The sequence below is a fragment of the Chrysemys picta genome, chromosome 12 (assembly GCF_011386835.1).
Source record: "Chrysemys picta bellii isolate R12L10 chromosome 12, ASM1138683v2, whole genome shotgun sequence".
NCBI classification, from domain to species: domain Eukaryota; kingdom Metazoa; phylum Chordata; order Testudines; family Emydidae; genus Chrysemys; species Chrysemys picta.
This window is the reverse complement of record NC_088802.1, coordinates 23501554-23525061: the sequence shown is the minus strand read 5'-3', so window position 1 is coordinate 23525061 and position 23508 is coordinate 23501554. Positions and strand designations below refer to the sequence as shown.

The window sequence follows — 23508 nt, the reverse complement described above, 5'->3', positions numbered from 1 at the left end:
AGGTCGGAACCCCCTCCTGTACCCTAATCCCTCCCAGACCCCACACCCCCACCCGCACCCCAATCCCCTACCCCAGCCCTGAGCCCACTTCCGCACCCAAACTCCCCCCAGAGTCCGCACCCCAACCCTCTGCCCCAGCCCGGATCCCCCTCTGGCACCCCAAACCCCTAATCTCCAGCCCAATCCCAGAGCCCGCATCCCCACCGGAGCCCTCACCACTCCCTGCACTCCAACCCCCAGCCCCAGCCCAGTGAAAGTGAGTGAGGGTGTGAGAGCGAGCGACTGAGGGAGGTGGGCTGGGCTGGAGTGAGTCGGGGTGGGGCCTTGGGGAAGGGCATGAAAGGGGTTGGGTCAAGGGCGTTTGGTTTTGTGCAAGTAGAAAGTTGACAACCCTACTTAAGGACCTTTGAAAAGCAGCCTCCTTTGCACCGCTCCTGATACGCGGGGCCAAGGCGCCCCCGGACATGAGAACCACAATAGGCCAGAGCAAAACGCTGCGTTAGAAATCGGAACTCAGGCTGCCAAGCGTACGATAGCTGACAGACAGGAGATGCGGGAATTAAGGTTGTGCCTTCAGCCAGCAACTGGTGTTCATCCGTTTGCACCACACACACACCTGTAGGCAGGGCCACTATTTCCTTGTCTGTCTGCCTGTTTAGCGTCTCTCGGTCCTTACTGTGCCCATCACCGTGGTGTCTGAGTGGCAAACCAAGGGTTTGACGTGTGCATATGAAACTGCCTAACTGGAAGGACGTGGTTTGGTGTGGATCAGTGACTGCTGGGGCGATTGGTGGCAGAAGGCTCTGAGGTCCTGGCTCATTCCAACCTGGCTCATTCCAATGGCTTCTACAGCTGAGAGCAGCCCAGTCTCCTGCCTGGGTCCGACGCAAACCAGGAAGTACAGGACCACGGTTAATAAGAGCAGCTCAAACGATCATTTTCGCTGAGCCCAGCCCTGCACAGATTTCCAGCTTAGGTTTGCATTTTCAGCAAAAGTTCTTGATTATTTTCTCCCAACCCCCTTCTGCCTCCATAATAGCCAGCCACCCTGTCAGTCCCATCCTGGGGCGCTCCAGGGAGAGCGTGTGTGCATGTATGTGTACGTCTGTATATATGTGTATGTGTACATGTGGGTATGTATGTGTGTACGTGTATGTGCACGAGTGTGTGCACATGTGAGTGTGCATGTGTATGTGTGTACATGTACCCCAGTCAGATGTATACATCTGGATTTCCTTTGAAAGAATTTTCAAATTGAGCTGATCAAGTGCAATGGCAAAGCACCCAATTCCGCTGCCCCCCAACTGCCTTCGCTGCTTTAATGTACAACCTGCTCCGGTGACATCTCTGACTCCTGAAAGCCCTAACGCTCCAGGGGAGCAGGCCGTGCCCTGCCCTTCCCTGGCTGCCCCGGGTGTTACCTCGGAGGGAATCGTTCCAGATTCCAATGGGTGGCAGGTCCAGGGAAGAGCCTTATCTGGGGGGAGGCTGTACCAGACCCGCCCGACCCAGGCAGGCTCCCAGGTACTCTCTGCTCGGGGCTGATAAGGCTCCTTAGCAGTTTCTCTCCAAACAAATTCCAGTTCAAGACACCTGAGAGCTCCACAGCAGGGCAGCATCCCCAGAGCGCAGCAGGGTGGGGTTAGGGGGAGCGGTCGGTAGCAGCACCTGCCCCTCGTACAGCAGGAGGGAGAAGTGCCAGCCACGTGCTGCCTCCATCCCCAGAGGCCAGGTGAGAGTGAATTCCCACGTCCCCGCATGATTGGTTCCGTCACTCTTCTACACTTACATGGATTTCCAATGTCAATGTTTCTAACATCAGCTTTGCCAGCTCTCCTTACACCTTTGTCTGCCTGAGCAAAAACCTGAAATGCAGCTACCTCCTCCTGCTTGGTGACTATAGACCTTAATGACAGACCTCGGAACTGCTTAGTCAAGCTGACTAGCTGCAGCCCCTCGGGTTGCCTGCTCTAAGGTGTGCTGGCCAGGCCACAAGTCATTTCTGTGCCTCTTCCCTGCTCCTTCTCAGCATTTGAACATCATTCGACTAGTGTGAACAAGAGTCTATACTGGGGAGAGCCCAGGGTGAGAGAGTCACTAGACTCTTGTCAAGGCTGCTTCCCCACTCTGAACTTTAGGGTACAAATATGGGGGCCTGCATGAAAACTGCTAAGCTTAACTACCAGCTTAGATCTGGTCCACTGCCACCATTCCCAAGTGGATTCCTTTCCCTGGGAAGCCTTGAGACACCTTTCACCAATTCCCTGGTGAATACAGATCCAACCCCATTGGATCTAAAAACAAGGAGAAATCAATCAGGTTCTTAAAAAGAAGGCTTTTAATTAAAGAAAAAAGGTAAAAAACATCTCTGTAAAATCAGGATGGAAAATAACTTTACAGGGTAATCAAACTTAAAGAGCAATAGGCCAGAGCAAAACGCTGCGTTAGAAATCGAATTCAAAGTACAGCAAACAGAGGTAAACACTCTAGTAAAAGGTACATTTACATGTTGAGAAAACAAAGTAAAAACTAACACGCCTTGCCTGGCTGTTTACTTACAAGTTTGAAATCTGAGAGACTTGTTCAGAAAGATGTGGAGAACGTGGATTGATGTCTGGTCCCTCTCAGTCCCAAGAGCGAATGACTTCCCAAACAAAGAGCACAAACAAAAGCCTCCCCCCCACCAAGATTTGAAAGTATCTTGTCCCCTTATTGGTCCTTTGGGTCAGGTGTCAGCCAGGTTATCCGAGCTTCTTAACCCTTTACAGGTAAAAGGATTTTGGAGTCTCTGGCCAGGAGGGATTTTATAGTACTGTACACAGGAGAGCTGTTACCCTTCCCTTTATAGTTATGACAACTCTGGTTATACAGTGCTCTGTATACATCTGTGAAGCAGGAGTGCTGAAACCCCAGTCACAGACGGGGTCCAGCCTCAGAGAGCGCCAGCCTGGCCCTGGGGGGTGGGGGTGGGAGGGCGACACGGAGAGCAGTTTGGTCCGATGGAGGGCACTGCTGCCAGGTGGCTCATGGGGAGGGGCGGGGGTGGGCTGTGGCGTATGAAGAGTTCAGGTTGTTTTGGAAGGGGGGGTAGCCATGTTCAGGGGGGAGTTGGGGTGTGGGTGGGACCCTAAGTTGGGGGGAATAGTGCAGGGGAACCCTGGGTTTGGCAAGGAGCCGCCAGTCAGCAAAACAGCTGAGCGAGCTGGTTGCCCGGGACAGGCTGAGGATGTCCCCACTTGCAGCGTCATGCTCCAGCCTGGCGAGGGATGGCTGGCTGGGGAGGGCACCAAGCGCAGCCTGCAATGGGCAGAGTGGGGGGTGGGGGTGGCTCCCACCACGGACAGCGGAGATGGGAGGCGGGAAGGGGAGAGGTCAGTGCCCTGGGCAGGGGGATCCCCCGCTCCCCCACTGCAAAACAGCACACCCCCACCTCACCACCAGCAACCGAGATGGAGGGGACAGCTCAGTGCACGGGGGGGGGGGGGGCAGGGGTCCCTGATACTCCCAACTGGAAAATAGCAACCCCCTCCCCCCTGTCTGCACCCCAGATGCTGAGGAGGGAGGAGGAAACCTTCCAGCTGCACCTCAGCGGCTCCCAGCTTCCCTCCCCCTGAAAATATCCCTCTTTCCAAACCTGCCCCCCCAAACTCCCTCCTACGCACGCTCTCCATGCAGGCTCTGTCAGGAAGGCCAATTAGACAGGGCCTTGTGTCCTGGGGATGCACTGAAGGGCCATGGTCAGGAGGGGAATGGAAAGATGCAGTTTGGGGGGGGGCAACACCCCTTCACATTCCCCCCCATCTTCACCCCTGCCAGTGGACCAGCCAGGGCTACGTCATGGCCCATCTTTGGGCTATAGCCCACGATTTGGGAGCCCTGCCCGAGGGTGAACTTCATCAGGCCCAGCTGACTTGAATCCATGGCGTTATTCTTTAGCCTGTTCGTTCCCTGTTCGGGGGGTGCTCCTGCCCCTGGCTGTTAGCATTAATGGTGTTCAGCATCTGGTCACAATGAACTTTGATTGAAGTGACTGAAGCCAAACAGGCAGGAAATGCTCAGAGATGCTCAGAGGACGTCAGCCTGACAGATAAATACACTGCTAGGAGCTGGATTATACCTTGTGATGGGTGGAGTTAAAATCTCATTGACACAGCTGTGAGGATGCACTCTTCATTTAAGACAGCTGGAAGCAACAGGTAAGGGGGCCTCATGTAGAACAAGCCATGATGGCGTGTGCCCAGAAACTAGCCCCCAGACTCCATTGCCAATTTCTGATCCCCACTGGAACATCCCCAGGGCCCCAAACTTTGACTAGCCCCTTGGGTTGAAGAGGGACACCAATATCTTTATTGTGCGGTTTCGTTGCACGTCTATCTAATCTCAATGGTTCATCAGCAACTAATTACTGTTGCAATGTTTTCTCATGTAATAACCATATTTATTAAAAACACAGAGGCCAGGTTTTTGAACCCAAACTCACCACTGCTAATACATGAAGGATTAAGATGTAAAGTCCTGGGTTTGAGTCATCTACCCATTTAAATGCTCAATTACAGTTGCTAGAAATCCAGTGTCATGATTCATTGATCACTAATGCCAAGGGGCAGTGGCAGGGCTGGGAGAAGCAGAGGTTAATGTGGGTCTAAAGTTGTAGTGAGTGACATGGCTTCCAGCGAGGCAGAGTGGAAGTGGGGGTCCAGTTATACACACCAATCACACTCTTCGTGTCCTTCGAACGCACCAGCTGGGTCAGCTCTCAGCATTTATTCCAGCGAATTTACCGTGCAGAAGCCAACAGGGAAGGGGGTGAGCAGAGTGGAGGCATTGCAGGGACTGCACTGATTAGGTGGGGGATGGCGCGCCGTGTCTGATTTAATATTGTCTCCCCTTCTTAGCAGCGCCGGCTCCCAAGGAGGATGGGCTCCTCCTGCCGGACACAGCACACGTCTGTTGGCTTAACCAGGATGAGGGAAGACTTGCACTCCCCACTCTTACAGAACCCTGCCCAGTAGATGTAGCCTTTCCCATTGAGCAGGACGTTCTGACACTTGTCGTACCACCAGCCTCCATAGCTACTTGCGCAATTCCCACTGGCCTGGTCCTGATCCTTGTCAGTCGTGCTGAACTTCATGTTGTCGTGTATGCCCCCCAGGCCGAAGTGGTAGGTGGTGAGATAGTCGTCACTGTCCCCAGAGTACCTGCCCAGCCTCAGCGGGTACCCGCTGGGCTCATCCTCGACACTGAAGATGTCGAACTTTGCGTAGCGGGTGTTGTTGAATTTGTCCTCCACGACAAAGCGGACCTTGTAGATGTTCTGCCGCGTTAGCAGGGACAGGTACTCGTTGCCCAGCCAGTAATCCTGCTGCACGTTCCCAAAGCTGTACTTGTAGGTGCTCCAGGACTCCTTCCAGGTGATCTCTGTGTTGTAAGAATTTCTCTGGACAACGGTCCAGCCTTTGCCTTCGGTGTCCATGTCACACCACACCACTCGAGGGGGAGAGCCTGCCGGCTGGATGACATGGACCCCGCTGGGGCTGTCCCTGGGAATGTTGCTGCAGTCTTTGGGGAACCCTGAAATGCCACAAACATCAGGTTAAGGGGGCAGGCGTGGGGGGGGGCGGGAGAGAGCGCTAGCTAGCTCGATCAAATCAACCTGGGGTAACTGGAGGCTGGGTTTTAGAGGCAGGTCCTGTGTATTTCACAATACTACAGCCACAGAATCCACCCCGGCCATTCCTGGCCACAGAATCCGGCTCCAGATCTTACACTTTCATTTTACCAATAAAATAAAATAAGAATAGTTTCTTGCTCTGCTGGTTTTGAAGAAACCTTAAAGCGATGAATCAAGTGTAAACCAAGGCTCTGTATCCTTCCTGAGTCCGTACTGCTGAAGAAATCGTTTGGGGAGGGTGGGGGAGACGCTGCCAGATCCATCTCAGCGAATGTTAATTATGAAACCCATCAGTGACAATTTAAATGGGAGTTTTCAAAGAGCCTAAGGGAGTTTGACACCCGACTGTGATTGGAATTCAGTGGGATTTAGGCACCCAACTCCCTGTGGAGCCTTTGAAACTTCCAGACATCCTATCGAGGGGCTTGTCTTTGGGGCGGAAATTGTCCCGAACTATCCTGGTAGAATGAGAGCACTGTGGTTATACTGCCCCTCCCCTCCCCAGGGTCCTCCCTCGAGCCTGAGCCCCCCCCAGCTCCCCTACCCCCCAGACAATCCCCCTGTGTGCCCCTCCCCCATAGCTGAGCCGAGGGGGAGGAGCTGCTGAGCTCTGCGGGGGCAGGGGCTCAGGGCCACCTCTGGAGCTGGTTCGGCCCCTGGCCTGCCTGGGCAAGACCCTGAGCAGCTCCCAGAGCCGCTGGAGGTGTGGGGAGAAGGGAATGAAAACCCCTGACAAGGAGGAACTGGCTCTCCCTGCTGCCTGGACTCTGGGGGCAAGGCTTCTAGGCATGAGCGAGAGATCCCCAGCTGTTAGCCGGGGCTAGCCCTAGTATAGTATAGGAGTTGGTGAGATGGAAGGGTAGAACTCCCAGCCAATTTGGGGGGGGTGCCTGGTTCCCACACGCTGCCCTGCGGTTGGCACCAGCGCTCTTCAGTCACTGCCGGGGGCTTGGCAGCCGTTACCGGAGAAAGGGATAACGAAGCTGTGTAAAGCAAACAGCCAGTCGAGCAGCACCTCCCCCACCCCAGCTGGCCCATTTCCAGGCGCTGGAGGCCTGCGAATGGGAGTAGTGGGCTCACTAGCGCAGGCTGGCCTTGCGATCCCTTCGGAGAACTCAGCGTTTCTTTGGGCCCAGCGCTGGCGGGGGGGCTGGAAGGTGCATTCAGTGTATAAGTGGATCTAGGGGTGACCCCGGCATGGGGGAGAGGAGCAGAATCAGGCCCACGATGCCCTGATCTCGGATATGGCAGATGATAGAAGCCGTCCGACGGGTTCTCTACTTACCCCTCTCGACCTTCTTGTGGGCCAGGGCCCCGTTGCCCTGCACGGGGCTACGCAAAGGAGTGCCATCATGGACAGCGTAGACAGAAGCACGAGAGAGATGGACTGGAACCCTGCAGGGGACAGAAACCACTGGACATGAGACCAGGAGAGAGTTTCACAAGTGCCTAAATCCCACTAGAAGTCACTGGGATTTAGGCACTTAAGTGACTTAGCCACTCTTGAAAATGTTACCCTTAGACGCTAAGGCCAGAGTTTTCAGAGGGCTCAACTACTGGGCCAGATTTTCAGAAGAGCTCAGCTCCCAGGTAGGCACCGCAGGACATGGCTGGATGTTCAAAGAGGCTCAGCATGGGGGGGGTGGGCCCAAGTCTCTGGAGACGGGGTGAAGCCCACCATTCACCTCTCCCCCGGCCCGGCCACTGTCTCCGTCTCTGCAGCCGGCCCGATTAGCACACAGCTGGGACCCAGCTGCATGGTAAAAACCATTCAAAGATTGCGGCTCCGATGTCCTGGCTCCCGGATCCCGGGCGGGTCAGGGCCGGCTGGAGCGCTCCCTGTGGTGGGGAAGGAGCTGCCTCCTCTCTCCCCGCGCTGCACCGCTGCAAGGGGACTGCTGCTCAGAGTAACCCCCTCTGTCCCAGCTCCCCCCGTCCACAGTCACTACCACCAGCCGGAGGGCAGTGCCCACTCACCCACACAGAGACAGCAGCTGGGCAGCCTCCGGCAGGGCTCTGCCCCCCTCAGATGAGCGCCAGGTGAGAGGGGCCCAGGGCACAGAGCTGCTGTGTGCCCCACGCCAGGCATGCTGCCCCCTGCACTGCAGCCCAGCAGCCCAGAGGGGGACACGCTGCTGACACTGCAGCTGTTCTGTGGGCCCAGCTCAGGCCAGGCTTAAAGTGGGCAGAGTCGCCAGGGGCCACAGTCCTGGCCAAAAAGAGTTCAAAATGGAGCCAGGTCCCCGAGGGGTGCACTGTAAGCGCTGCCCTAGCAAGGGCATGGCCATTTATTTCAGCCGGGATTAACATAGACACCCCTCCCCCTCCCCACACATGCTTTTCCCAGGCCACCTTCAGCACTCAGCGCAGGGATTCACAATGACCTTGCCGGGATCAGCAGCCCAGAGCAATCCAGACTCTTGGACAGAAACCGGCTCATTCACCCCCCGCCCTTCCCCCCACCCCCAGGTATATCTATCACGGCCCTGGTATTACATCTTGTGTAGCTACAGCCCACATAACGCAGAGCACGGCATATGCAGCCCCGAATGGTAAATAGGTTGAGAACCCTACAGCAGAAGCTCACGTGTGAAGCTCCAGAGGTCCCAAGTTTGATTATAGCTGCTGCCGGCCCATGACAGTTGCAAAATGGCAGCTTTTTGCGGGGCGGGGCGGGGCGGGACGCGCCGGGCAGGGTGTGTGTGTGTGTGTCAAACCAGAACAGGCTAAAGCCGCACTGGAGTCCGGAACCGTGCTTTCTGTCAGCCATCAGTGTATTCATGTGGTGTTGCAAAGTTAGAAAGTCCACAACTAACCCCAAAAGTGACCGTGATACAAATGTGCAAATGAATTAGAGAGAGAGAGAGAGAACACCGTGTAAACGACACACCGAAACACACTGTTGCAATGGAAACACTTTGCCCAGACATCATCCACAGACAGATTTAATTGGAAACACCTTCTTTTTGGAGCTGCCTGGACCCCAAATTCTTCAGACAATGTCACAGCCCAAGTAACTGTGACATGCTGCCAGCAATCTCAGGTATCCCTGTGAGAGGGAGGAGAGAGGCGTAACCCATGGCAGGCAAAGGGTTAACGCTTTAAAGGAGAAGGATTTCAGTAAGTCTAACAAGCCAGAACTACAATGTTTGGAACTGAAGTGAAATAACAATCTGGAGTCACTCATCCTTGAAAACACGCCTCCCCTTCTCCGGACGCCCCAGAGGAGCGGGGAAGCTGCCAGCTAGCAGCCGTTCACACACTGTAATAGTCTAAGACACAGAGGGCCTGAGTTTGACCTGTGACCTTGGAAAACTCATTACACTGCACCATACCTCAGTTTCCCCATTTTTAAAACATGGCTTATCCTAGTTCCTTTGTGTTCTAAAGTACTTTGGCCCCAATGCCCAGAGGTACCTGGGGCAGGGAGGGAGGATTCCTGCCTAGGGTCCAGCAGAGCGCTGGGCAGGGGATCCCCGCCAGGCTCCTGGTACCCCATGGCCCCGGGGCACTCTTTACCCACCAGGAGGCACTGCCAGACTCCTAGCTAGCCAGGCTCATGCTACAGCATGCACTAGCGGGGGGAAATGCTGCTCCGTTTCAAAGGAAAAGCAGCATGTACCTCACTGCGCCCCCATCCCTTGTGCCTCGGCCAGGCAGGGTCGGGAAAGCAGAGGATGCACCAGGGCTCCCCTCCCCCTTGTGCACCTGCCCGGGCTGAGGGGCGGCACTGAGAGGAGTGCAGGCTGCCCCTCTCTATGCGGTAGTTACTGCGTCTGTCTGGGCATGTTCCTTCCTGTGCCCGGGCACTCAGGGCACATGGTGTCCCACAGGGGCCACATAGCATGCCCTGCCACTGCACCTCCCCCACGTGCCCACACCGCCTGGGGCTCTGGTGCCCACCACCAGGCTCTGGCCCTACATCTCCAGGCTGTGTGAAATACTGGGCATTTCAATAAAACTCACCCATCCCGACGCTGCAGCTGAGCGGGCGAGTTAGCAACCTGAAGTGTCCCACTTCCACATCAGAAACCAGAGCCAGGGCTCCATGCCTTTATGGGGAAAGCGCCACTCCACATCCAGCTTATCTTGCTTTCTCAACTGCTGGCCTCAAGCCTGGCCTGTGGGTAGGGAAGGAGCCCCCACCGGAACGTCTGCCCAGCCTTTATTTACCGCAGATACCAGATTTCTTGGGCTCCCTCCCTCCTCCCCGAGAACGCCAACGTTTCTGAAGCCGGGCAGGTGTGAGCCAGGGATTTAATTTCTCAGTGGGACTCTGCGGCATTACCGTATCATCGGCCTTCCAGACGAAGGACGCACTAAATGGAGAGGATCAAGTCAGAGGAGATGGCAGGAACGGGGGTTGTGCAGAACGTGATGGGGGTGTAACGCTTGTGCCAGGTGGTATTGGCAGTGACAAGGACGAGAATCAGGATCTCGGGGTTCCTCTTAGCATTGCAAAGCAGAACCAGCTGGAGCGTCCCTCCCAGAAATCTGGGAAACTGACCAGCACGCCCCTAACAGGCAGCTTTTCCCCCGTCGCGAGCACTGAGTCTGAGTCTAACACACGAGAACTTTTATTCAGAGGAGAAAGAAACGCAGTATGAACTGGGGAAACCACCACAAGAGTGACTCAGCAGTACGTGAACTGTGAGTGAAACGCCCGCCCTACAATCCATTGGGCAGCAGCCCCTTGCCTCAGTTTCCCAGCTTGCGATGAGAGAGTCCAATGGACGAATGTCCCTTTGGCACACCCCTCCCATTTTCCCTCTGCTGTCCCCGTACCCGGTTTACGGGCCCAGCTCAGCAGAGTTTGAGAGTTCAGGGGATGTTGGGGGGGGGGTTGGCCTCCTGCCCCAGGGAGAGAAGGGGTGGGCCAGGGATGCCTCTGCCTCTGCTCTGCACCGCTGCTGCTCCATGCTGCCGTCTCTGCCTGGAGCTGCGATGCCATGCTCTGAGGGGCCTCCAGCCCGGAGTGAGTCCAGCTCTTAGTGACTTCCCTGGCTAGGGGGAACCTCGCTGCTGCTCCCCCCTGTACTGTCTTTCACCACAGCACCGGCTCTATGGTGCCCAGGTCAACCGGCTTCACAGTGTTTTCAGCTCTAGGGATCACTGAGAAGAAACCAGGACTTCCAGCTGAGTCCAGTCAGCTCTGTCTTTAAGCACTGGGCAGACCCAACGTTTTGTAGGCGCCTTTCACCAAACCCACACACCCGGTGGGAACCCCTCACCCCACCCCCCTCGGACTTTCAGTACCATTTAGTATCACTAACCCCTGCTTAGCACGTGAGGTTACAGAGACTGAACACCCGCTCCCGCCATTGTCCCGACAGGTCACGGCCGGGTGAGGAGATACCTGAGTGGGATGGGCTGGAGTGACACTGCGCTGCTGCTGCATCTGTCCCACAGGGAAGAGGATCAAACTGGATTCATTCAGCGACTGTCAAGGCAGCTGCTCTCTGTGTCCCAGCTCTCTGGCTGGGATACAGGGGGCAGGAACTGGTGCATTAGAGGGAACAGCTCCACGTCCGTATAGTTCTGGAAAAGAGCACCCAGGCGGTTCACCCGCATGCACGCTTCTCGACCCTGCAACCTGCCAGCACCTGGCACACGCCATTGAAATGTGCAACAAAGGACACGAGATGGGACCTGTTTATTTTGTTGCACGTGGCACCAGTTTGTTTAGTGTGATGTGCTCCAGTCTGCTCATTTGGGGACCAGGTTTTGGGATGAGGGGGAGTTTGTGCTGTCACACAAACAACGAATGAATCTCCCACATGCAATTCATGCTGCCGCCCCCCCCCCGCCCGCACACCCCGAATGCCAGCTGCAGCCAGCCCCATAAGTCTGGCTGCCCCAACAAACTGGTAAAGCAGCTTCCAGTGGATTCTGGCTGATTCTGGCTACGCATCTGTGAGGAACTGGGGCTGTTCTTACTGTGGTCTTTGAATGCTGACAGCGGAGTGTGGCTGGGATAGTCTGCATTGGGGGATGGGAGACTGACCGGAGAATACCTGAGCGTGTAACATGAGAACCCAGGAAGGGGTTAGAGGCCAGGTGACACCTTTGCCCAGGAAACTGAACAAAGGCTGTGGGAGGGGTCGCTGAAGGGAGAGTTTCAGGAGCTGGCTGGTGGAATGGCTGGGAGGCAGACAGGGCTCTGACCTCCCAAGGGGGCTGGGGTGCCCGAGGACCCCAAGATGGACCTAACTGAGGGGGTCCTGTTTTCTGTGCCTGCAGGACCTGTCTTGAACTGTGTCCCTGTCGTCTAAATAAACCTTCTGCTTTACTGGCTGGCTGAGAGTCATGGTGAATGGCAGGAAGCTGAGGGTGTAGGGCCCTGAGTCCCCCCACACTCCGTGACAGGATCACCCCCATCAACTGGGTGTGCTGGGCCGACCCCATGCACAACAGGGGCATCAGCGCGGCCACCCTGACGCTCTGATTGTGACTCAGGATTGTGGGGGCTTCTCACTGTCCCATGGAAACGTGGCCAAAGGCGCCAATTGTCCCTTCATCAAAATGGTGCCATCTCCCACTGCTGCCAGCGGGGCTGAGGCCTGCGCGAGGGCCGCCCCGTCCCCACGCTCTGTCTGCATGTGGCAGGCAGGCTGCCCTCCTGACGCTGGCTGCCACCTCCCGCTGGGTTCCAGGAGGCTGAAGCCGAGCCCACAGGCAGACTGGCTGAGGCCATGGTTCAGGGCCTGGACAGCGCATGGGGACTGTGAGGGGATGTGGGGGGAAGGCTGAGCGGGTTGCAGGGGGTGTGGGGGCAGGGATAGGGGGCAGGCTGAGGGGGACAGAGGGATATGGGCATGAGGGAGACAGAGTGTGCAGGGGGAACGCTGAAAGGGGTAGTAGGTGTGGGGGGCAGGGAGAAGGCTGAGGGGGCCAGGGAGTGTGGGGGGCAGGGGGAAGGCTGAGGGGGGCATGGGGATGGGGCAGAGGGGAGGCTGAGGGGGTTGGAGGTGATCATGTGGGATATAAGAGCGGCTGAGGGAGGTGCAGGGGCATGTGGGGGCAGGGGGCAGAAGAATGTGGGGGAAGGTTAAGGGGGCCGGGGTGTGGGGAGCCGAGGGAGGCTGAGGGGGGTACAGGGGGATGGGGACAGGAAGGAGGCTAAGGGAGGCAGGAGGGAGGCTCAGGGAGATGTGGGGGGCAGGGGAGAGGCTAGGGTTTGTGCACAGAGGACAGTCATAGAGTCATAGAATCATAGAATATCAGGGTTGGAAGGGACCTCAGGAGGTCATCTAGTCCAACCCCCTGCTCAAAGCAGGACCAATTCCCAACTAAATCATCCCAGCCAGGGCTTTGTCAAGCCGGGACTTAAAAACCTCCAAGGAAGGAGACTCCACCACCTCCCTAGGTAATGCATTTCGGTAGGGCTTAGGGGCCACAAACGAGACCAGGGCCCCCTGGTGCTAGGCGCTGTCCAAACACATGATAAGAGATTGGCCCTACCCCAGAGAGCCTACAGTCTACACAGACAAAAAGTGGCTGGGGAAACAGAGGCATGGAGAAATGAAGTGACCAAAGCTAAAGAGCAGGTCAGGAATAGAACCCAGGTGTCCTGACACCCAGGCCTGTGCCCTCAACCAAACCTCTACGGCTATCCTGAGGTCAGCACATCCTTCAAACGGGGACCTGTGCTCGGAACCAAATACAGGGCACGTTCCTTTTGGCTTCTTTCTGATGAATAAAGGGTAGTTGTTGTTAAAGCCCTGTGGGGTTTGATTTGCTTTTACATTAGAAATGCAGATCTTGTCCACCCTTCTTTTTTCGTGGCTGGCTCTATGGGTGACGACAGAACTACTGGGTTGACGAGGTCGGTTTATTATTATTTAACGTTTCTCTCGTGGTAGTGCTGAAAGACCATTATCAGCTGGGCCCTACTTTTGCTGGGCCTGTACAGTGATACCTCAAGTGTCACTCCCGTGCTATTCTGTTCTGTGCAGGTCATTATACCACGTTCACCACCACAGTATCACAGCACCTTCCAGTGGTGCATTACACTACATGACTAACACCCGTCACGTATTTGTTCCCTTGTCCTCTCCCAAGGGTGAGAAGTGTGTGCGATCAAGAGGGCTTTTTAATAATACATACACATAGCAACGTGTGTGTGTGTGTATATCAGAGAAGGCGCCGTAAAGAAATGCCTTGCATTGGAGCGGATGGTGGGGCAGTTTGGGATGGTCCTTAGTGGCACCTTAGAGAGTAACAGGTATATACACAGCACATGAAAAGATGGGAGTTGTCTTACCAAGTGGGAGGTCAGTCTAATGAAGTCATCTGATGAAGTGGGTTCTGGCCCACGAAAGCTTATGCCCAAATATATTTGTTAATCTCTAAGGTGCCACAAGGACTCCTCGTTGTTTTTGCTGATACAGACTAACATGGCTACCACACTGAAACCTGTCTCTTGTTATAGCGTCCTACTGTGCCAGAGAAGCAAAACTATCACCAAGTCTGTACCCCAGAGAACTTACAGTCCAAACAGGGTGACAGAGAAGTATACTAAGACGTGCACAGTACACTCAGTGTGATCACAGATTTGCACAGCTTTCTCACAAGTACCAAGGATATGAAACCTGAGTGATCAAGGGAGGAAGGAAGGGGGTTTTGGTCAGGCTGCTTGAAACAGGTGCATGGGGAGGAGGTCGGTTGTTCTGGTTGGCACCCATTTCACTCAAATGCCGAACACACAGTAGGGAGAAAAGCTCTCTTTGCTAAATATTCAGTGGTCATTCTCCTTTGGTTTGAGGGATTAGAAAACTCCCTCTGGAGCCCACCAGCAGAAACAGGGAAGCTAAGACTGGGTATGTCTAAAGTGAAAAACAAGAAAGAAACAATTTAAAAAAAAAAGCCTTTTCATGCTTTCTTTATCCACCATAAAGAAGAAAAAAATAAGAGCTCAAACCCAATTGTTTAGCATGTCACCTTTAATGAGCAGAGGTGAACTTTGTTGAGATCCTAGGAACAGAGTGATGCACTGTATGATTATAGATGTGTCACTGTGTGTTTGTGTGTGAGTGCACCTTTGCTTACTCACCTATATCCACGCACATTTCAGAGGAGAGGGGAGGGGAAGGCAAAGCCGCCTCGGAAAGGTGAGCGGCGTCTGATATGGATTTTATTTGTGTGAACAGTTTGGGTGGCCGACGCTCTCTTCCTTTCAGGCAGTATTTGCTAAATTAATGAGATGTCTCTGAGATGAATCACCGTGCAGCCTGGTGGCAGTACCTGCATTGCCGGCCGGCTTTGAACATTACTAGCGCACCTTTCACAGGAGTTTTACCTTCTCCCAGCAGCCGAGGCTGGGCCATGCTGCAACGTTCCCAACTCTCAGGCAGGGCTGGCTCTAATTTTTTTGCCGCCCCAAGCAAAAAAAAAGAGTGCCGCCCTCCATAGCGCCGCCATAACACACGCCCTCAGCACCGCGACGCCACCCCACCAACGCGGAGCGCCGCGGAGCCGAACACCCCACCGCCGAGCCGTGCTGCCAAACACCGCCCCCGCCCCCGCGGAGCGCCCCGCTTTGCCGCCACCCCCCCCGGGAGCACTGCTGCCGAATCCCACCCCCCAGTGCCCCCTACACGCCCAGCCGACGAAACAAAAACAACCCCCCCCACCCCCAGCGACCAAACTTCCCCCCCCCCAAAAAAAAACCCACCACCCCAAGATTGGCCGCCCCTTATCAGGTGCCGCCCCAAGCACGTGCTTGGTCGGCTGGTGCCTGGAGCCGGCCCTGCTTTCAGGGGCTGAGTGCGAGTCCCGGGCTTTGGGCACCAACAGGAGGAGCTGCCATGATAGTGGGAGAAGCTCCTTTGACGCCGTGATGTTCAGGGCTGGGCCTGAGGGCAGAGCTCTGTGCGAGAGCCCCGGGGCTGAGGGCACAGACCTGCCCTGCTCTCCCCGCGTGTCTGACCCCATAGCAGAGAGGGTGCCAGGGCAGGGCACGGGGGACCTCAGCAGAGGAGAGGGCAGTGGGAGGTAGAGGAGTGTTGCTGCTGGGTGCAGACAGTACCAGGCAGTGGCTGGCAGTTCCCCTGCCTTACGGGGAGGAGAGGGGAAGTGGAGTCTCCATCGGAGCAGCCAGCAGGAGCCGGGCATTACAGGCTGACTTTTCTACCTGGGATGATCACACCCATTGGCCGGGGAGTCAAAAGCCGGATGTAAAAACATGCTCTGATTTGTTTTCTTTTTAGAAGAAGGAACCCACCAGCCTCACTGTTCCTTCCCCCCCTCTGGTGAATACTGGGTCAGCCGCACGGACAAGCCAGTCTGGTGCCTTGCTTCAGGGCTCAGTTTCTTCTTCAGCTGAGGAGAAAGGAACCATGGAACAGCAACGTAACGTCACAGTCCCGTTCCCCACCTGTCCTGTGGGGTCTTCTGGCCTTTAGAGCTACTGGTCAGGGCCTCCCCCAGTCTGCGGGGGGCCACAGGGCCTGCTGGCCTCCTCGCAGCCTCTGCTGAGGCTACAGGAGAGAGGCCTCTTCAGTTTGCAGAAAGAAAGAAATCTCTGGGGTGAGCACACAGCAGATGTCTGTTTTCCCAGGGCCAGATGCTGCCACCTTGTCACTGGAAGGACCCGTGTGACCTCTGACCACAGATGAGGGAGGACGCCCAGCCTGGCTAGACAGATTCCTTCCTGGCATGGCTGGGGACAGAAGCCTGCAGCCAAAGCTCACACTGCAGGAAACAACCTGCAGAGGCCTTTCATCTCCCCAGGGTCAGACGTCACCACTAGGAGAATGTGAGCGCCGGAGCACTGGGGGAGCTGGGCTGAGATGGCATCCCAGGGCACAACCACCTGTGTCAAGTCCATTCTGTTTCCATGCTCAGCAAAGATGCAGGGAGCTGTGCGGCCAGGAGAGGCGCTGGTCAGAATTTGCCAGTGGAACTGTTTTTCCATCAGAAATTGCCAGCTTGTCAAAATCCAAACGTTTCGTGGGAACACGTCGATGTGGACAAACCTTCAGACAGAAAGCAGGAAGGTTTCGCACGGAAAGCTGCTTGGCTCCCTGCCAGCTCGCCCGCCTGCCCACCTGCTTGACAGGCTGATGTGGGGCCTGGGCTTCCAGGCTGCTGAGAGAAGCCTTGGCTCCCAAGATCCCAGGGTCCCCGAAACCCTCTCCTCGCAGGGGTAATGTTCTGGTTACTGCACAGCTCTAGGAGGAGGGGAGGTATCCGATGCCCCACAAGCCACCAATCCTCCCTGCCAAGGTCCCGGTAACTACGATAGCCTGTGAAAACATCCTAAGCTTTAGGTCACTCTCCCTGCCAGGTGAAAGGGTGCGAGCTGGACCCCTCCCTGCCACCAGAGTCCAGCACTGCAGAGAAAGCCAAGTGTGGACTAAACTAAGCCCCTGGTTAACCCTTTCCCAGAGGAATCCAGAAGCCACTGATAATTGCAGGCTACATGGTGACCTCTCTCTCAGGTCACTCCCCCATCCTGGAATAGGGGTTGGTGAGTCCTGGACGAACGCCGTTCAGCTGGGAACATGCTCCCCCTTCTCGTGCCGAGGACTACATGAGATGGGTGTAGTGGGCACTCCCGATAAAGGGGACAGTGTGACAGCTGCCTTTCAAATAGGCCCCAGGCATGGGGGGGCCACAGCACCCAATTCCTCTGCCCCCCCAATTGCCTTCGCTGCTTTAACGTACAATCACAACCTGCTCCGCTGACACCTCTGACTCCTGAAAGCCCTAACGCTCCCGGGGAGCAGGCCATGCCCTGCCCTGCCCTGGCTGCCCCGGGTGTTACCTCGGAGGGGATCGTTCCAGATTCCAATGGGTGGCAGGTCCAGGGAAGAGCCTTATCTGGGGGGAGGCTGTACCAGACCCGCCCGACCCAGGCAGGCTCCCAGGTACTCTCTGCTCGCGGCTGATAAGGCTCCTTAGCAGTTTCTCTCCAAACAAATTCCAGTTCAAGACACCTGAGAGCTCCACAGCAGGGCAGCATCCCCAGAGCGCAGCAGGGCGGGGGTTAGGAGGAGCAGTCGGTAGCAGCACCTGCCCCTCGTACGCAGGAGCGAGAAGTGCCAGCCTCTCTGCACAGAGCAGCAGCTTTCAGCCTGGGCCAGACGTGCTGCGGTGATGGGTAAGAGTGGGCTCAGAGAGCCAGAGGGTCTGTGGGGCAGCACTGGGCCCTTCTGCTCCGCACTAGGGCCGGGTGGGCGTGTTCAGCTGGGATTGGAATCCACCAGCACTTGTGGGTGCGAATGTGGGGCTGGAACGCAACGTGGGGCGCTCCCACCTCGCCCGGGGGCGACTGGGGGGAAGGGCAGAGAGACACCTGGGCTGAGACCCCAGCTCCAGGGAGACAGTCACCCCTGCCCAGCCGGGTTAAATTGCCCAGCTGTGTGACAGCCCCCCGATCCCCGAGGGGTCCCCCCCCGGTATGTCACAGCAGGGTAATGTGCGTATTGAACGGCAGGGGTTGCCAGAGACTGGCTGGGAGAGGCCTTTGGGGATGGAGTAAGCAGCACTAAGGTACATACCAACCTCCCTACAGAGGAGGGGCCGTGCCCCGCAGGTGTGGGGCAGGGAGCTGGGACACTGCGCGGTGGGTCATTGTCTGGCCCAGGCCCTTCCTAGCCGGAGGCCGAGGCCGAGGCATTTCCTTCAGGTCACCTTCCGCTGCAGCTGGGCCACGGGCCCCCATAGCCACTAGCCCAGCCAGGGATCCCAAGTGAGGATTGTCACGGCAGGCTCCTCCCTGCCGCCAGCAGCTCTTCACTGCCAGGGAATTCCTGAAATCCTGTGTGCCCCTCCCCCACCCACCTCCTGGGGCTGTGAGTGCCCCCCCGGATAGCCCCTCCCCGCGAGCTCTGAGTGCCCCTGGCCAGTCCCTCCCCTCTGCCCCACCCACTTCCTGGGGCTCTGAGTGCCCTCAGCCTGTCCCCCTCCCACACCCCGGGGCTGAGTGACCTTGGCCAACCCACATCCCTTCAGGAGGAACTCCCAGTACCCACCCAGCCCCCACACCTCAGGGTTCCCCTCCCTGCGGCTCTGTGGCCATCCCCGCACCAGGGCCGGCTTTAGGACAATTCAACCAATTCCCCTGAATCGGGCCCCGTGCCCAAGCCCCGGTACGGTGTACCGGCAAGAGCCTGTGCGCTGTACCAGGGTGGCCCGGCTTCCCCAGGGGGCAATTTAAAGGACCTAGGGCTCCCAGCAGGGGCCGGAGCCCCAGGCCCTTTAAATTGCCACCAGACCCCCACTGCTGCAGCCCTGGTGTAGGGTTGCGGGGCTCTGGGGGCTATTTAAAAAGTCCGGGGCTCCCGCTGCCTCTACCGCCCCGGCCCTTTAAATAGCCACTGGAGCCCCGCTGCTTCCCCAGTGCTCCCGCGGCTATTTAAAGGGCCGGGGTGGTAGAAGCAGGGGAGCCCTGGGCCCTTTATATAGCCCCCAGAGCCCTGGGATAGCGGGGCGCTCGGGGGCTATTTAAAGGGCCGGGGCTCCAGCTGCCTCTGCTGCACCCCGTCCCCGCACCAGCCCCGCACCCCCTGCCCTGCCCGCAGCCAGCCCCGTCTCCAGCCAGCCCTGCACCCCCTGTCCACAGCCAGCCCCTGCTGTACCCCTGCCCTACCTCCAGCCCCGCCCCCCCTGTTCTGCCCGCACCAGCCCCGCCCCCCTGCCCTGCCTGCAGCCAGCTCTGCACCACCTGCCCAATGCCAGCCTCTGCCGCACCCCTTGCCCTGTCTCCAGGCAACCCCTGCCGCACCCCCCTGCGGCCCTGCCCAAAGCCAGCCAGCCCCACACACCACTGTCTCCAGCCAGCCCCGCACCCCTTGCTCTGCCTGCAGCCAGACCCTATCTCCAGTGAGCCCCTGCCCTGCCTCCAGCCAGCCACATGTCCACTGGTGCCCTGCAGTTCCCAGGGCAGTAACCCTGCACACCTGCTTCAATGAGGGGGGCAGGGAGCAGCTGGGACCCACACATGTGCACACCACTAGGGTGACCAGACAGCAAGTGTGAAAAATCGGGACAGGGGATGGGGGATAATAGGATCCTATAAGAAAAAGACCGAAAAAACGGGACTGTCCCTATAAAATCAGGACATCTGGTCACCCTAGCACACCCCTACGGAGTGGCAGGGCCCACACACGTGAAACGGAGCTCATTAATAACCGATCAACAGCATATATGAAGCAATGTACATAATATATAATTTTATTATTTATATAGTTATGGAAAGTAAATAATACATGGAAGAAATGAAAGGCTTTTTTTTACATTATTTTTTTTGTTAGTCATCCCTGCCAGGGCCCCGCCAAAAATGTTCGAATTGGGCCCCGCCCTTCCTAAAGCCGGCCCTGCTGGAGAGAACAGGAGGATTCAGTCAGCAGGGGCTGTCGATCTGTCCCATTCACCAGGGCTGCCATCCTGCGGCTTCAGCATTAGTGGCTGGGGTGACTTGGGGAAAGGTCTCAACCTCCCCACATCCCACTTCACTGCTGCCAGAATCCCTCCTGCCCCCCCCGCTACAGTCCCCTCCCTACCCAACCCCGGTGGGACTGTAGGAGAGGGGTCTGAGAACTTGAGCTGTGGATTGGAGGTGGAACAGCTGTCAGGGGCACTGAGGGGGAGGTAGCAGGAGCGCCCCATACAAGGAGGGGGGTTGCCACTGGAGGTCACTAGGAAGGACAACAAAACTCCATCCTGGGGGTCACGAGGGGGAATCCATCCCTCAGAGGTGGGCAGGGGCTGGGTGGAAATGCTGCTGGTTCCAGGGGCCGTTAATCCCCCCTGATTCCTCGGAGGCATCTGAGTCTCAGACAGGTTCTCGTTCCCTTGCAGCAGGAGGACGTCACGGCCAATGTGATGCGCCAGCTCCGTATCATGCGGCACTTGCGCCAGGTGCCCGAGGCGCTGCAGGGCCTGTGCCTCTGAGGCCACCAGCAACTCCCGCTCCCTGCTGCAGGTACTGCTCTGGCTCTCTGTAAATGGGGAGCTAGTGGAAGGGGAAATGGAGCCCCCTGGCACTCACAGAAAGCTGATTACAGAATGAGCCCGAACTGAGAGGCACCATATCCGCCCCCGTAAAGAGCCAGACTTCAGTGGTGATACACCCCAGCTGGGGTAGCAACAGGATTGAGAACGAGGTAGGAAGTTCAGAGCAGCAAGGAAAGCCTGGAGGGGAACTTGAGAAGAGAGGTTGGAAAAGTGCAGCAAAGAGAAAGGTGCAGACCTAGCTGTTGGGTCCAGGGCCCTGAGCTGCTATCAATGTCAGGGTGGGACTGGGTTCCCCTACCGGCCCCAGAGGAGGCGGCGTACACGCACCTGGAGAGGGTTCCCAAGCCCAGCAAGGGGGCTACAGGCTGAGCAAGTGCCCCAGCGATGGCAGAAGGACTTCTGTCTGTGGAAAGACCTCTTTGGACTTTTATGTGAGGCAAGCTGGGCCCCAGAAGGGTGGACTAAAGGTGGTGACCTGGCCGGAGTTACCAGGCAGAGAAACTGCCGTGGTGCTGGAGCGACCATGGATGGGGGATGCTAGCCCAAAGAGAGGGCTGTGATGCCATGCCTGGCCGCAGGGGGGCACCTAACGATGAGTAGATTCATTTATGATTGGCATAGTTGGCAGGATTGAGTTCCCCCTGTGATCCGTGAGGGAAGTCTTGGTTGCTGAAGGAATCATAGAATATCAGGGTTGGAAGGGACCTCCGGAGGTCATCTAGTCCAACCACCTGCTCAAAACAGGACCAATCCCCAGACAGTTTTTTGCCCTGATCCCTAAATGGCCCCCTCAAGGATTGAGCTCACAACCCCGGGTTTAGCAGGCCAATGCTCAAACCACTGAGCTATCCCTCCCCCAAGCAGGTGTATCAAGGGACCAAGCTGGTCGCTGGATTTCCCACTTCAGTTCCAGGGACTGGCTAAGCAGCCAAAGCAGATCTAGGGGTTTCTCCAGCAGCTCCTAGAAAACCAACAGACGCAGAAGGAAGTGCAGGTGCAGCTACAGACGCAGCAGCAGCAATACCTGTGAGAGATCCTGCAAAGGGAAATCAACCCAGGGTCTGCTATGCCCATGGACAAAAAGAGCAGAGAAGGAGAGCATGCCTGGGCTGTGCTGAGAAGGTTAGCCCAGGGAGAAGGGCATGAGAAAGTGTACAAGCGTGGCCTAATGCCAAGATGGGAGCAAGAGTTCTTTGTTTTGGGGGCAGAGAAGCAGGCCATATCAAAAGACACGGCCTGCTTAGGAAATTGCTGAGTGGCTGAACGAGGGGCCAGGGCCCTAAGAAGTTAGAAAGAAAGGAGAAGGTGTCCTCTGACACAAACCCCCATGAGGCAGGTAAGGTGGAGGTGGCTGGGGTGGCCATGGACCTTGCAGACCCTCCACCAACACACCCTGTCGGGTGCTGCAGGGAGATGAAGGACGAAATGATTGGCCCAGAGATGAAGCAGACTGGAGGAGGAACAAACACAAGGGTGGAGCAGTCCATGGGGGGTTCTCAGACCCTGACCGAAAAGGTTTTGGCATATGCAGCGGCAGTAGCAAAAAGGCAACAGAAGACGCTAAAGGCTTCAGAAGAGGCTTTGCAAGCAGCTGCTCATGAGACTGAGTGGCTGCAGGAAGAGCGTCGGGATACTGCAGAAGAGAAGGTTTGCCCCGAGCGAGCTGGCAGTGGAGCTGCAGACACTGGGCACAGGCTGTACAAGCGCGCAGCCGGTGACAGCGATGAGATGAGGAGGGATGAAGCTTGGAGAAGAATAGAACTTGCCCCCGCGTGGGCCAGGTTCTAAGGAGGAGGGTATATAAAAGGGGGCTTGGCCTGTGGGCTATAAAGCCTGGAGCTAGGCCAAATGGATTACAGAGTGAGCTCCAGCTGAGGGGAATCCAGGGGAAAACCGCAACAAAGGTACAGGAGCAGGCCTAGCTGTTCGGTACAGGGCCTTGGGGCAGAACCTAGAATCCAGGGTAGGACTGGTTCTCCCACGGTCTCTAAGGAAGGGGATGTACAGGGCCATAGAAAGGGCTACCAAGGCCAGCAAGGGCAGGACGAGCCAAAGTCAGGCTGAGGAAAAGCCCCCAAGGGACAGAGGATCTTGTTTCAGTTCAAGACATTTTTTGACTTTTCGTTTGGGATGAGCGTGACCCAGGAAGGAGTGGACTAAAAGATGGTCGCCTGGCCGAAGGGCTGAGTTCCCAGCCAAAAACCTGCTGGCAAGCGTGCTATCCCAAGAAATCTGTGACCCCAGGCCTTGAAGGAAGGGGCACCTATCGGTGAGTGAACTCTGTTACAAGCCTGCTTCCATTGTGGAAACAGCCTGGTATTGGAGAGTGGTGGGGATGGCCTGTGGGCGAGGATGGCTGGAGGGGTCATACAGGAGGGGCAGCAGCGTCCAGTGAGGAGATCAGGGAACGGGTTGTCTGCAGTCCTGCCACTGAGCGGTAACGTGATCCTGGCCAGGTCACTCTCCCACCTGGTGCCTCACTTTCTCTATCTTTGAAATGGGGATCATCCCGACCCACATTAAGAAAGGGTTTGATCCTCTGCTCTTGCTTCCCAAATCCCTGCCCTCCTTGCCCCACACAGGCCTCTGCCCTGTTGCTCAAACTCTCATGCACATGTTAGTGCCTGTGTCACCCCCACAACTGCAAGGTCTCATGTACAGTCTCCTGCCAGCAAACTGAAGCTGCCACTAGATCCAGAATAGGAATCGCAGTTCCTGTGCACTGCCCTGAATGGAGTCTAGACCCTGGGCATGGGGAAGGCCAACGCTCACATCCAGGTAGATCATCAACCTACTCCTCTGTCCCAGGAGCAGGAAGGCGTCTGGTTCGTGCTCCCTTCGGTAGCTGGAGCTGCTGAGTTGGGAGTGTGGTGGGC

At 56.7% G+C, this 23508-nt stretch overlaps 1 protein-coding gene across 1 annotated transcript; it reads right to left on the bottom strand.

Moving 5' to 3' along the window:
* Nucleotides 1–2320: 2320 nt before the first annotated feature.
* On the bottom strand, nucleotides 2321–9170 carry LOC135974556 (fibrinogen-like protein 1-like protein). Its single transcript, XM_065562964.1, has 3 exons — nucleotides 9166–9170; nucleotides 6957–7066; nucleotides 2321–5571 (listed from the first exon to the last, which is right to left on the bottom strand). Exons 1-3 carry the CDS (start codon nucleotides 9168–9170, stop codon nucleotides 4892–4894), a joined length of 795 nt encoding a protein of 264 aa, XP_065419036.1. The 3' UTR covers nucleotides 2321–4891.
* Nucleotides 9171–23508: the final 14338 nt, after the last annotated feature.

Bases quoted from the DNA above. Each gene is read 5' to 3' on its own strand.
- LOC135974556 (XM_065562964.1), bottom strand. The intron at 5,572-6,956 runs GTAAGTAGAGAA...GTGGCATTTCAG, and splicing joins CCACAAGAAGGTCGAGAGGG to GGTTCCCCAAAGACTGCAGC.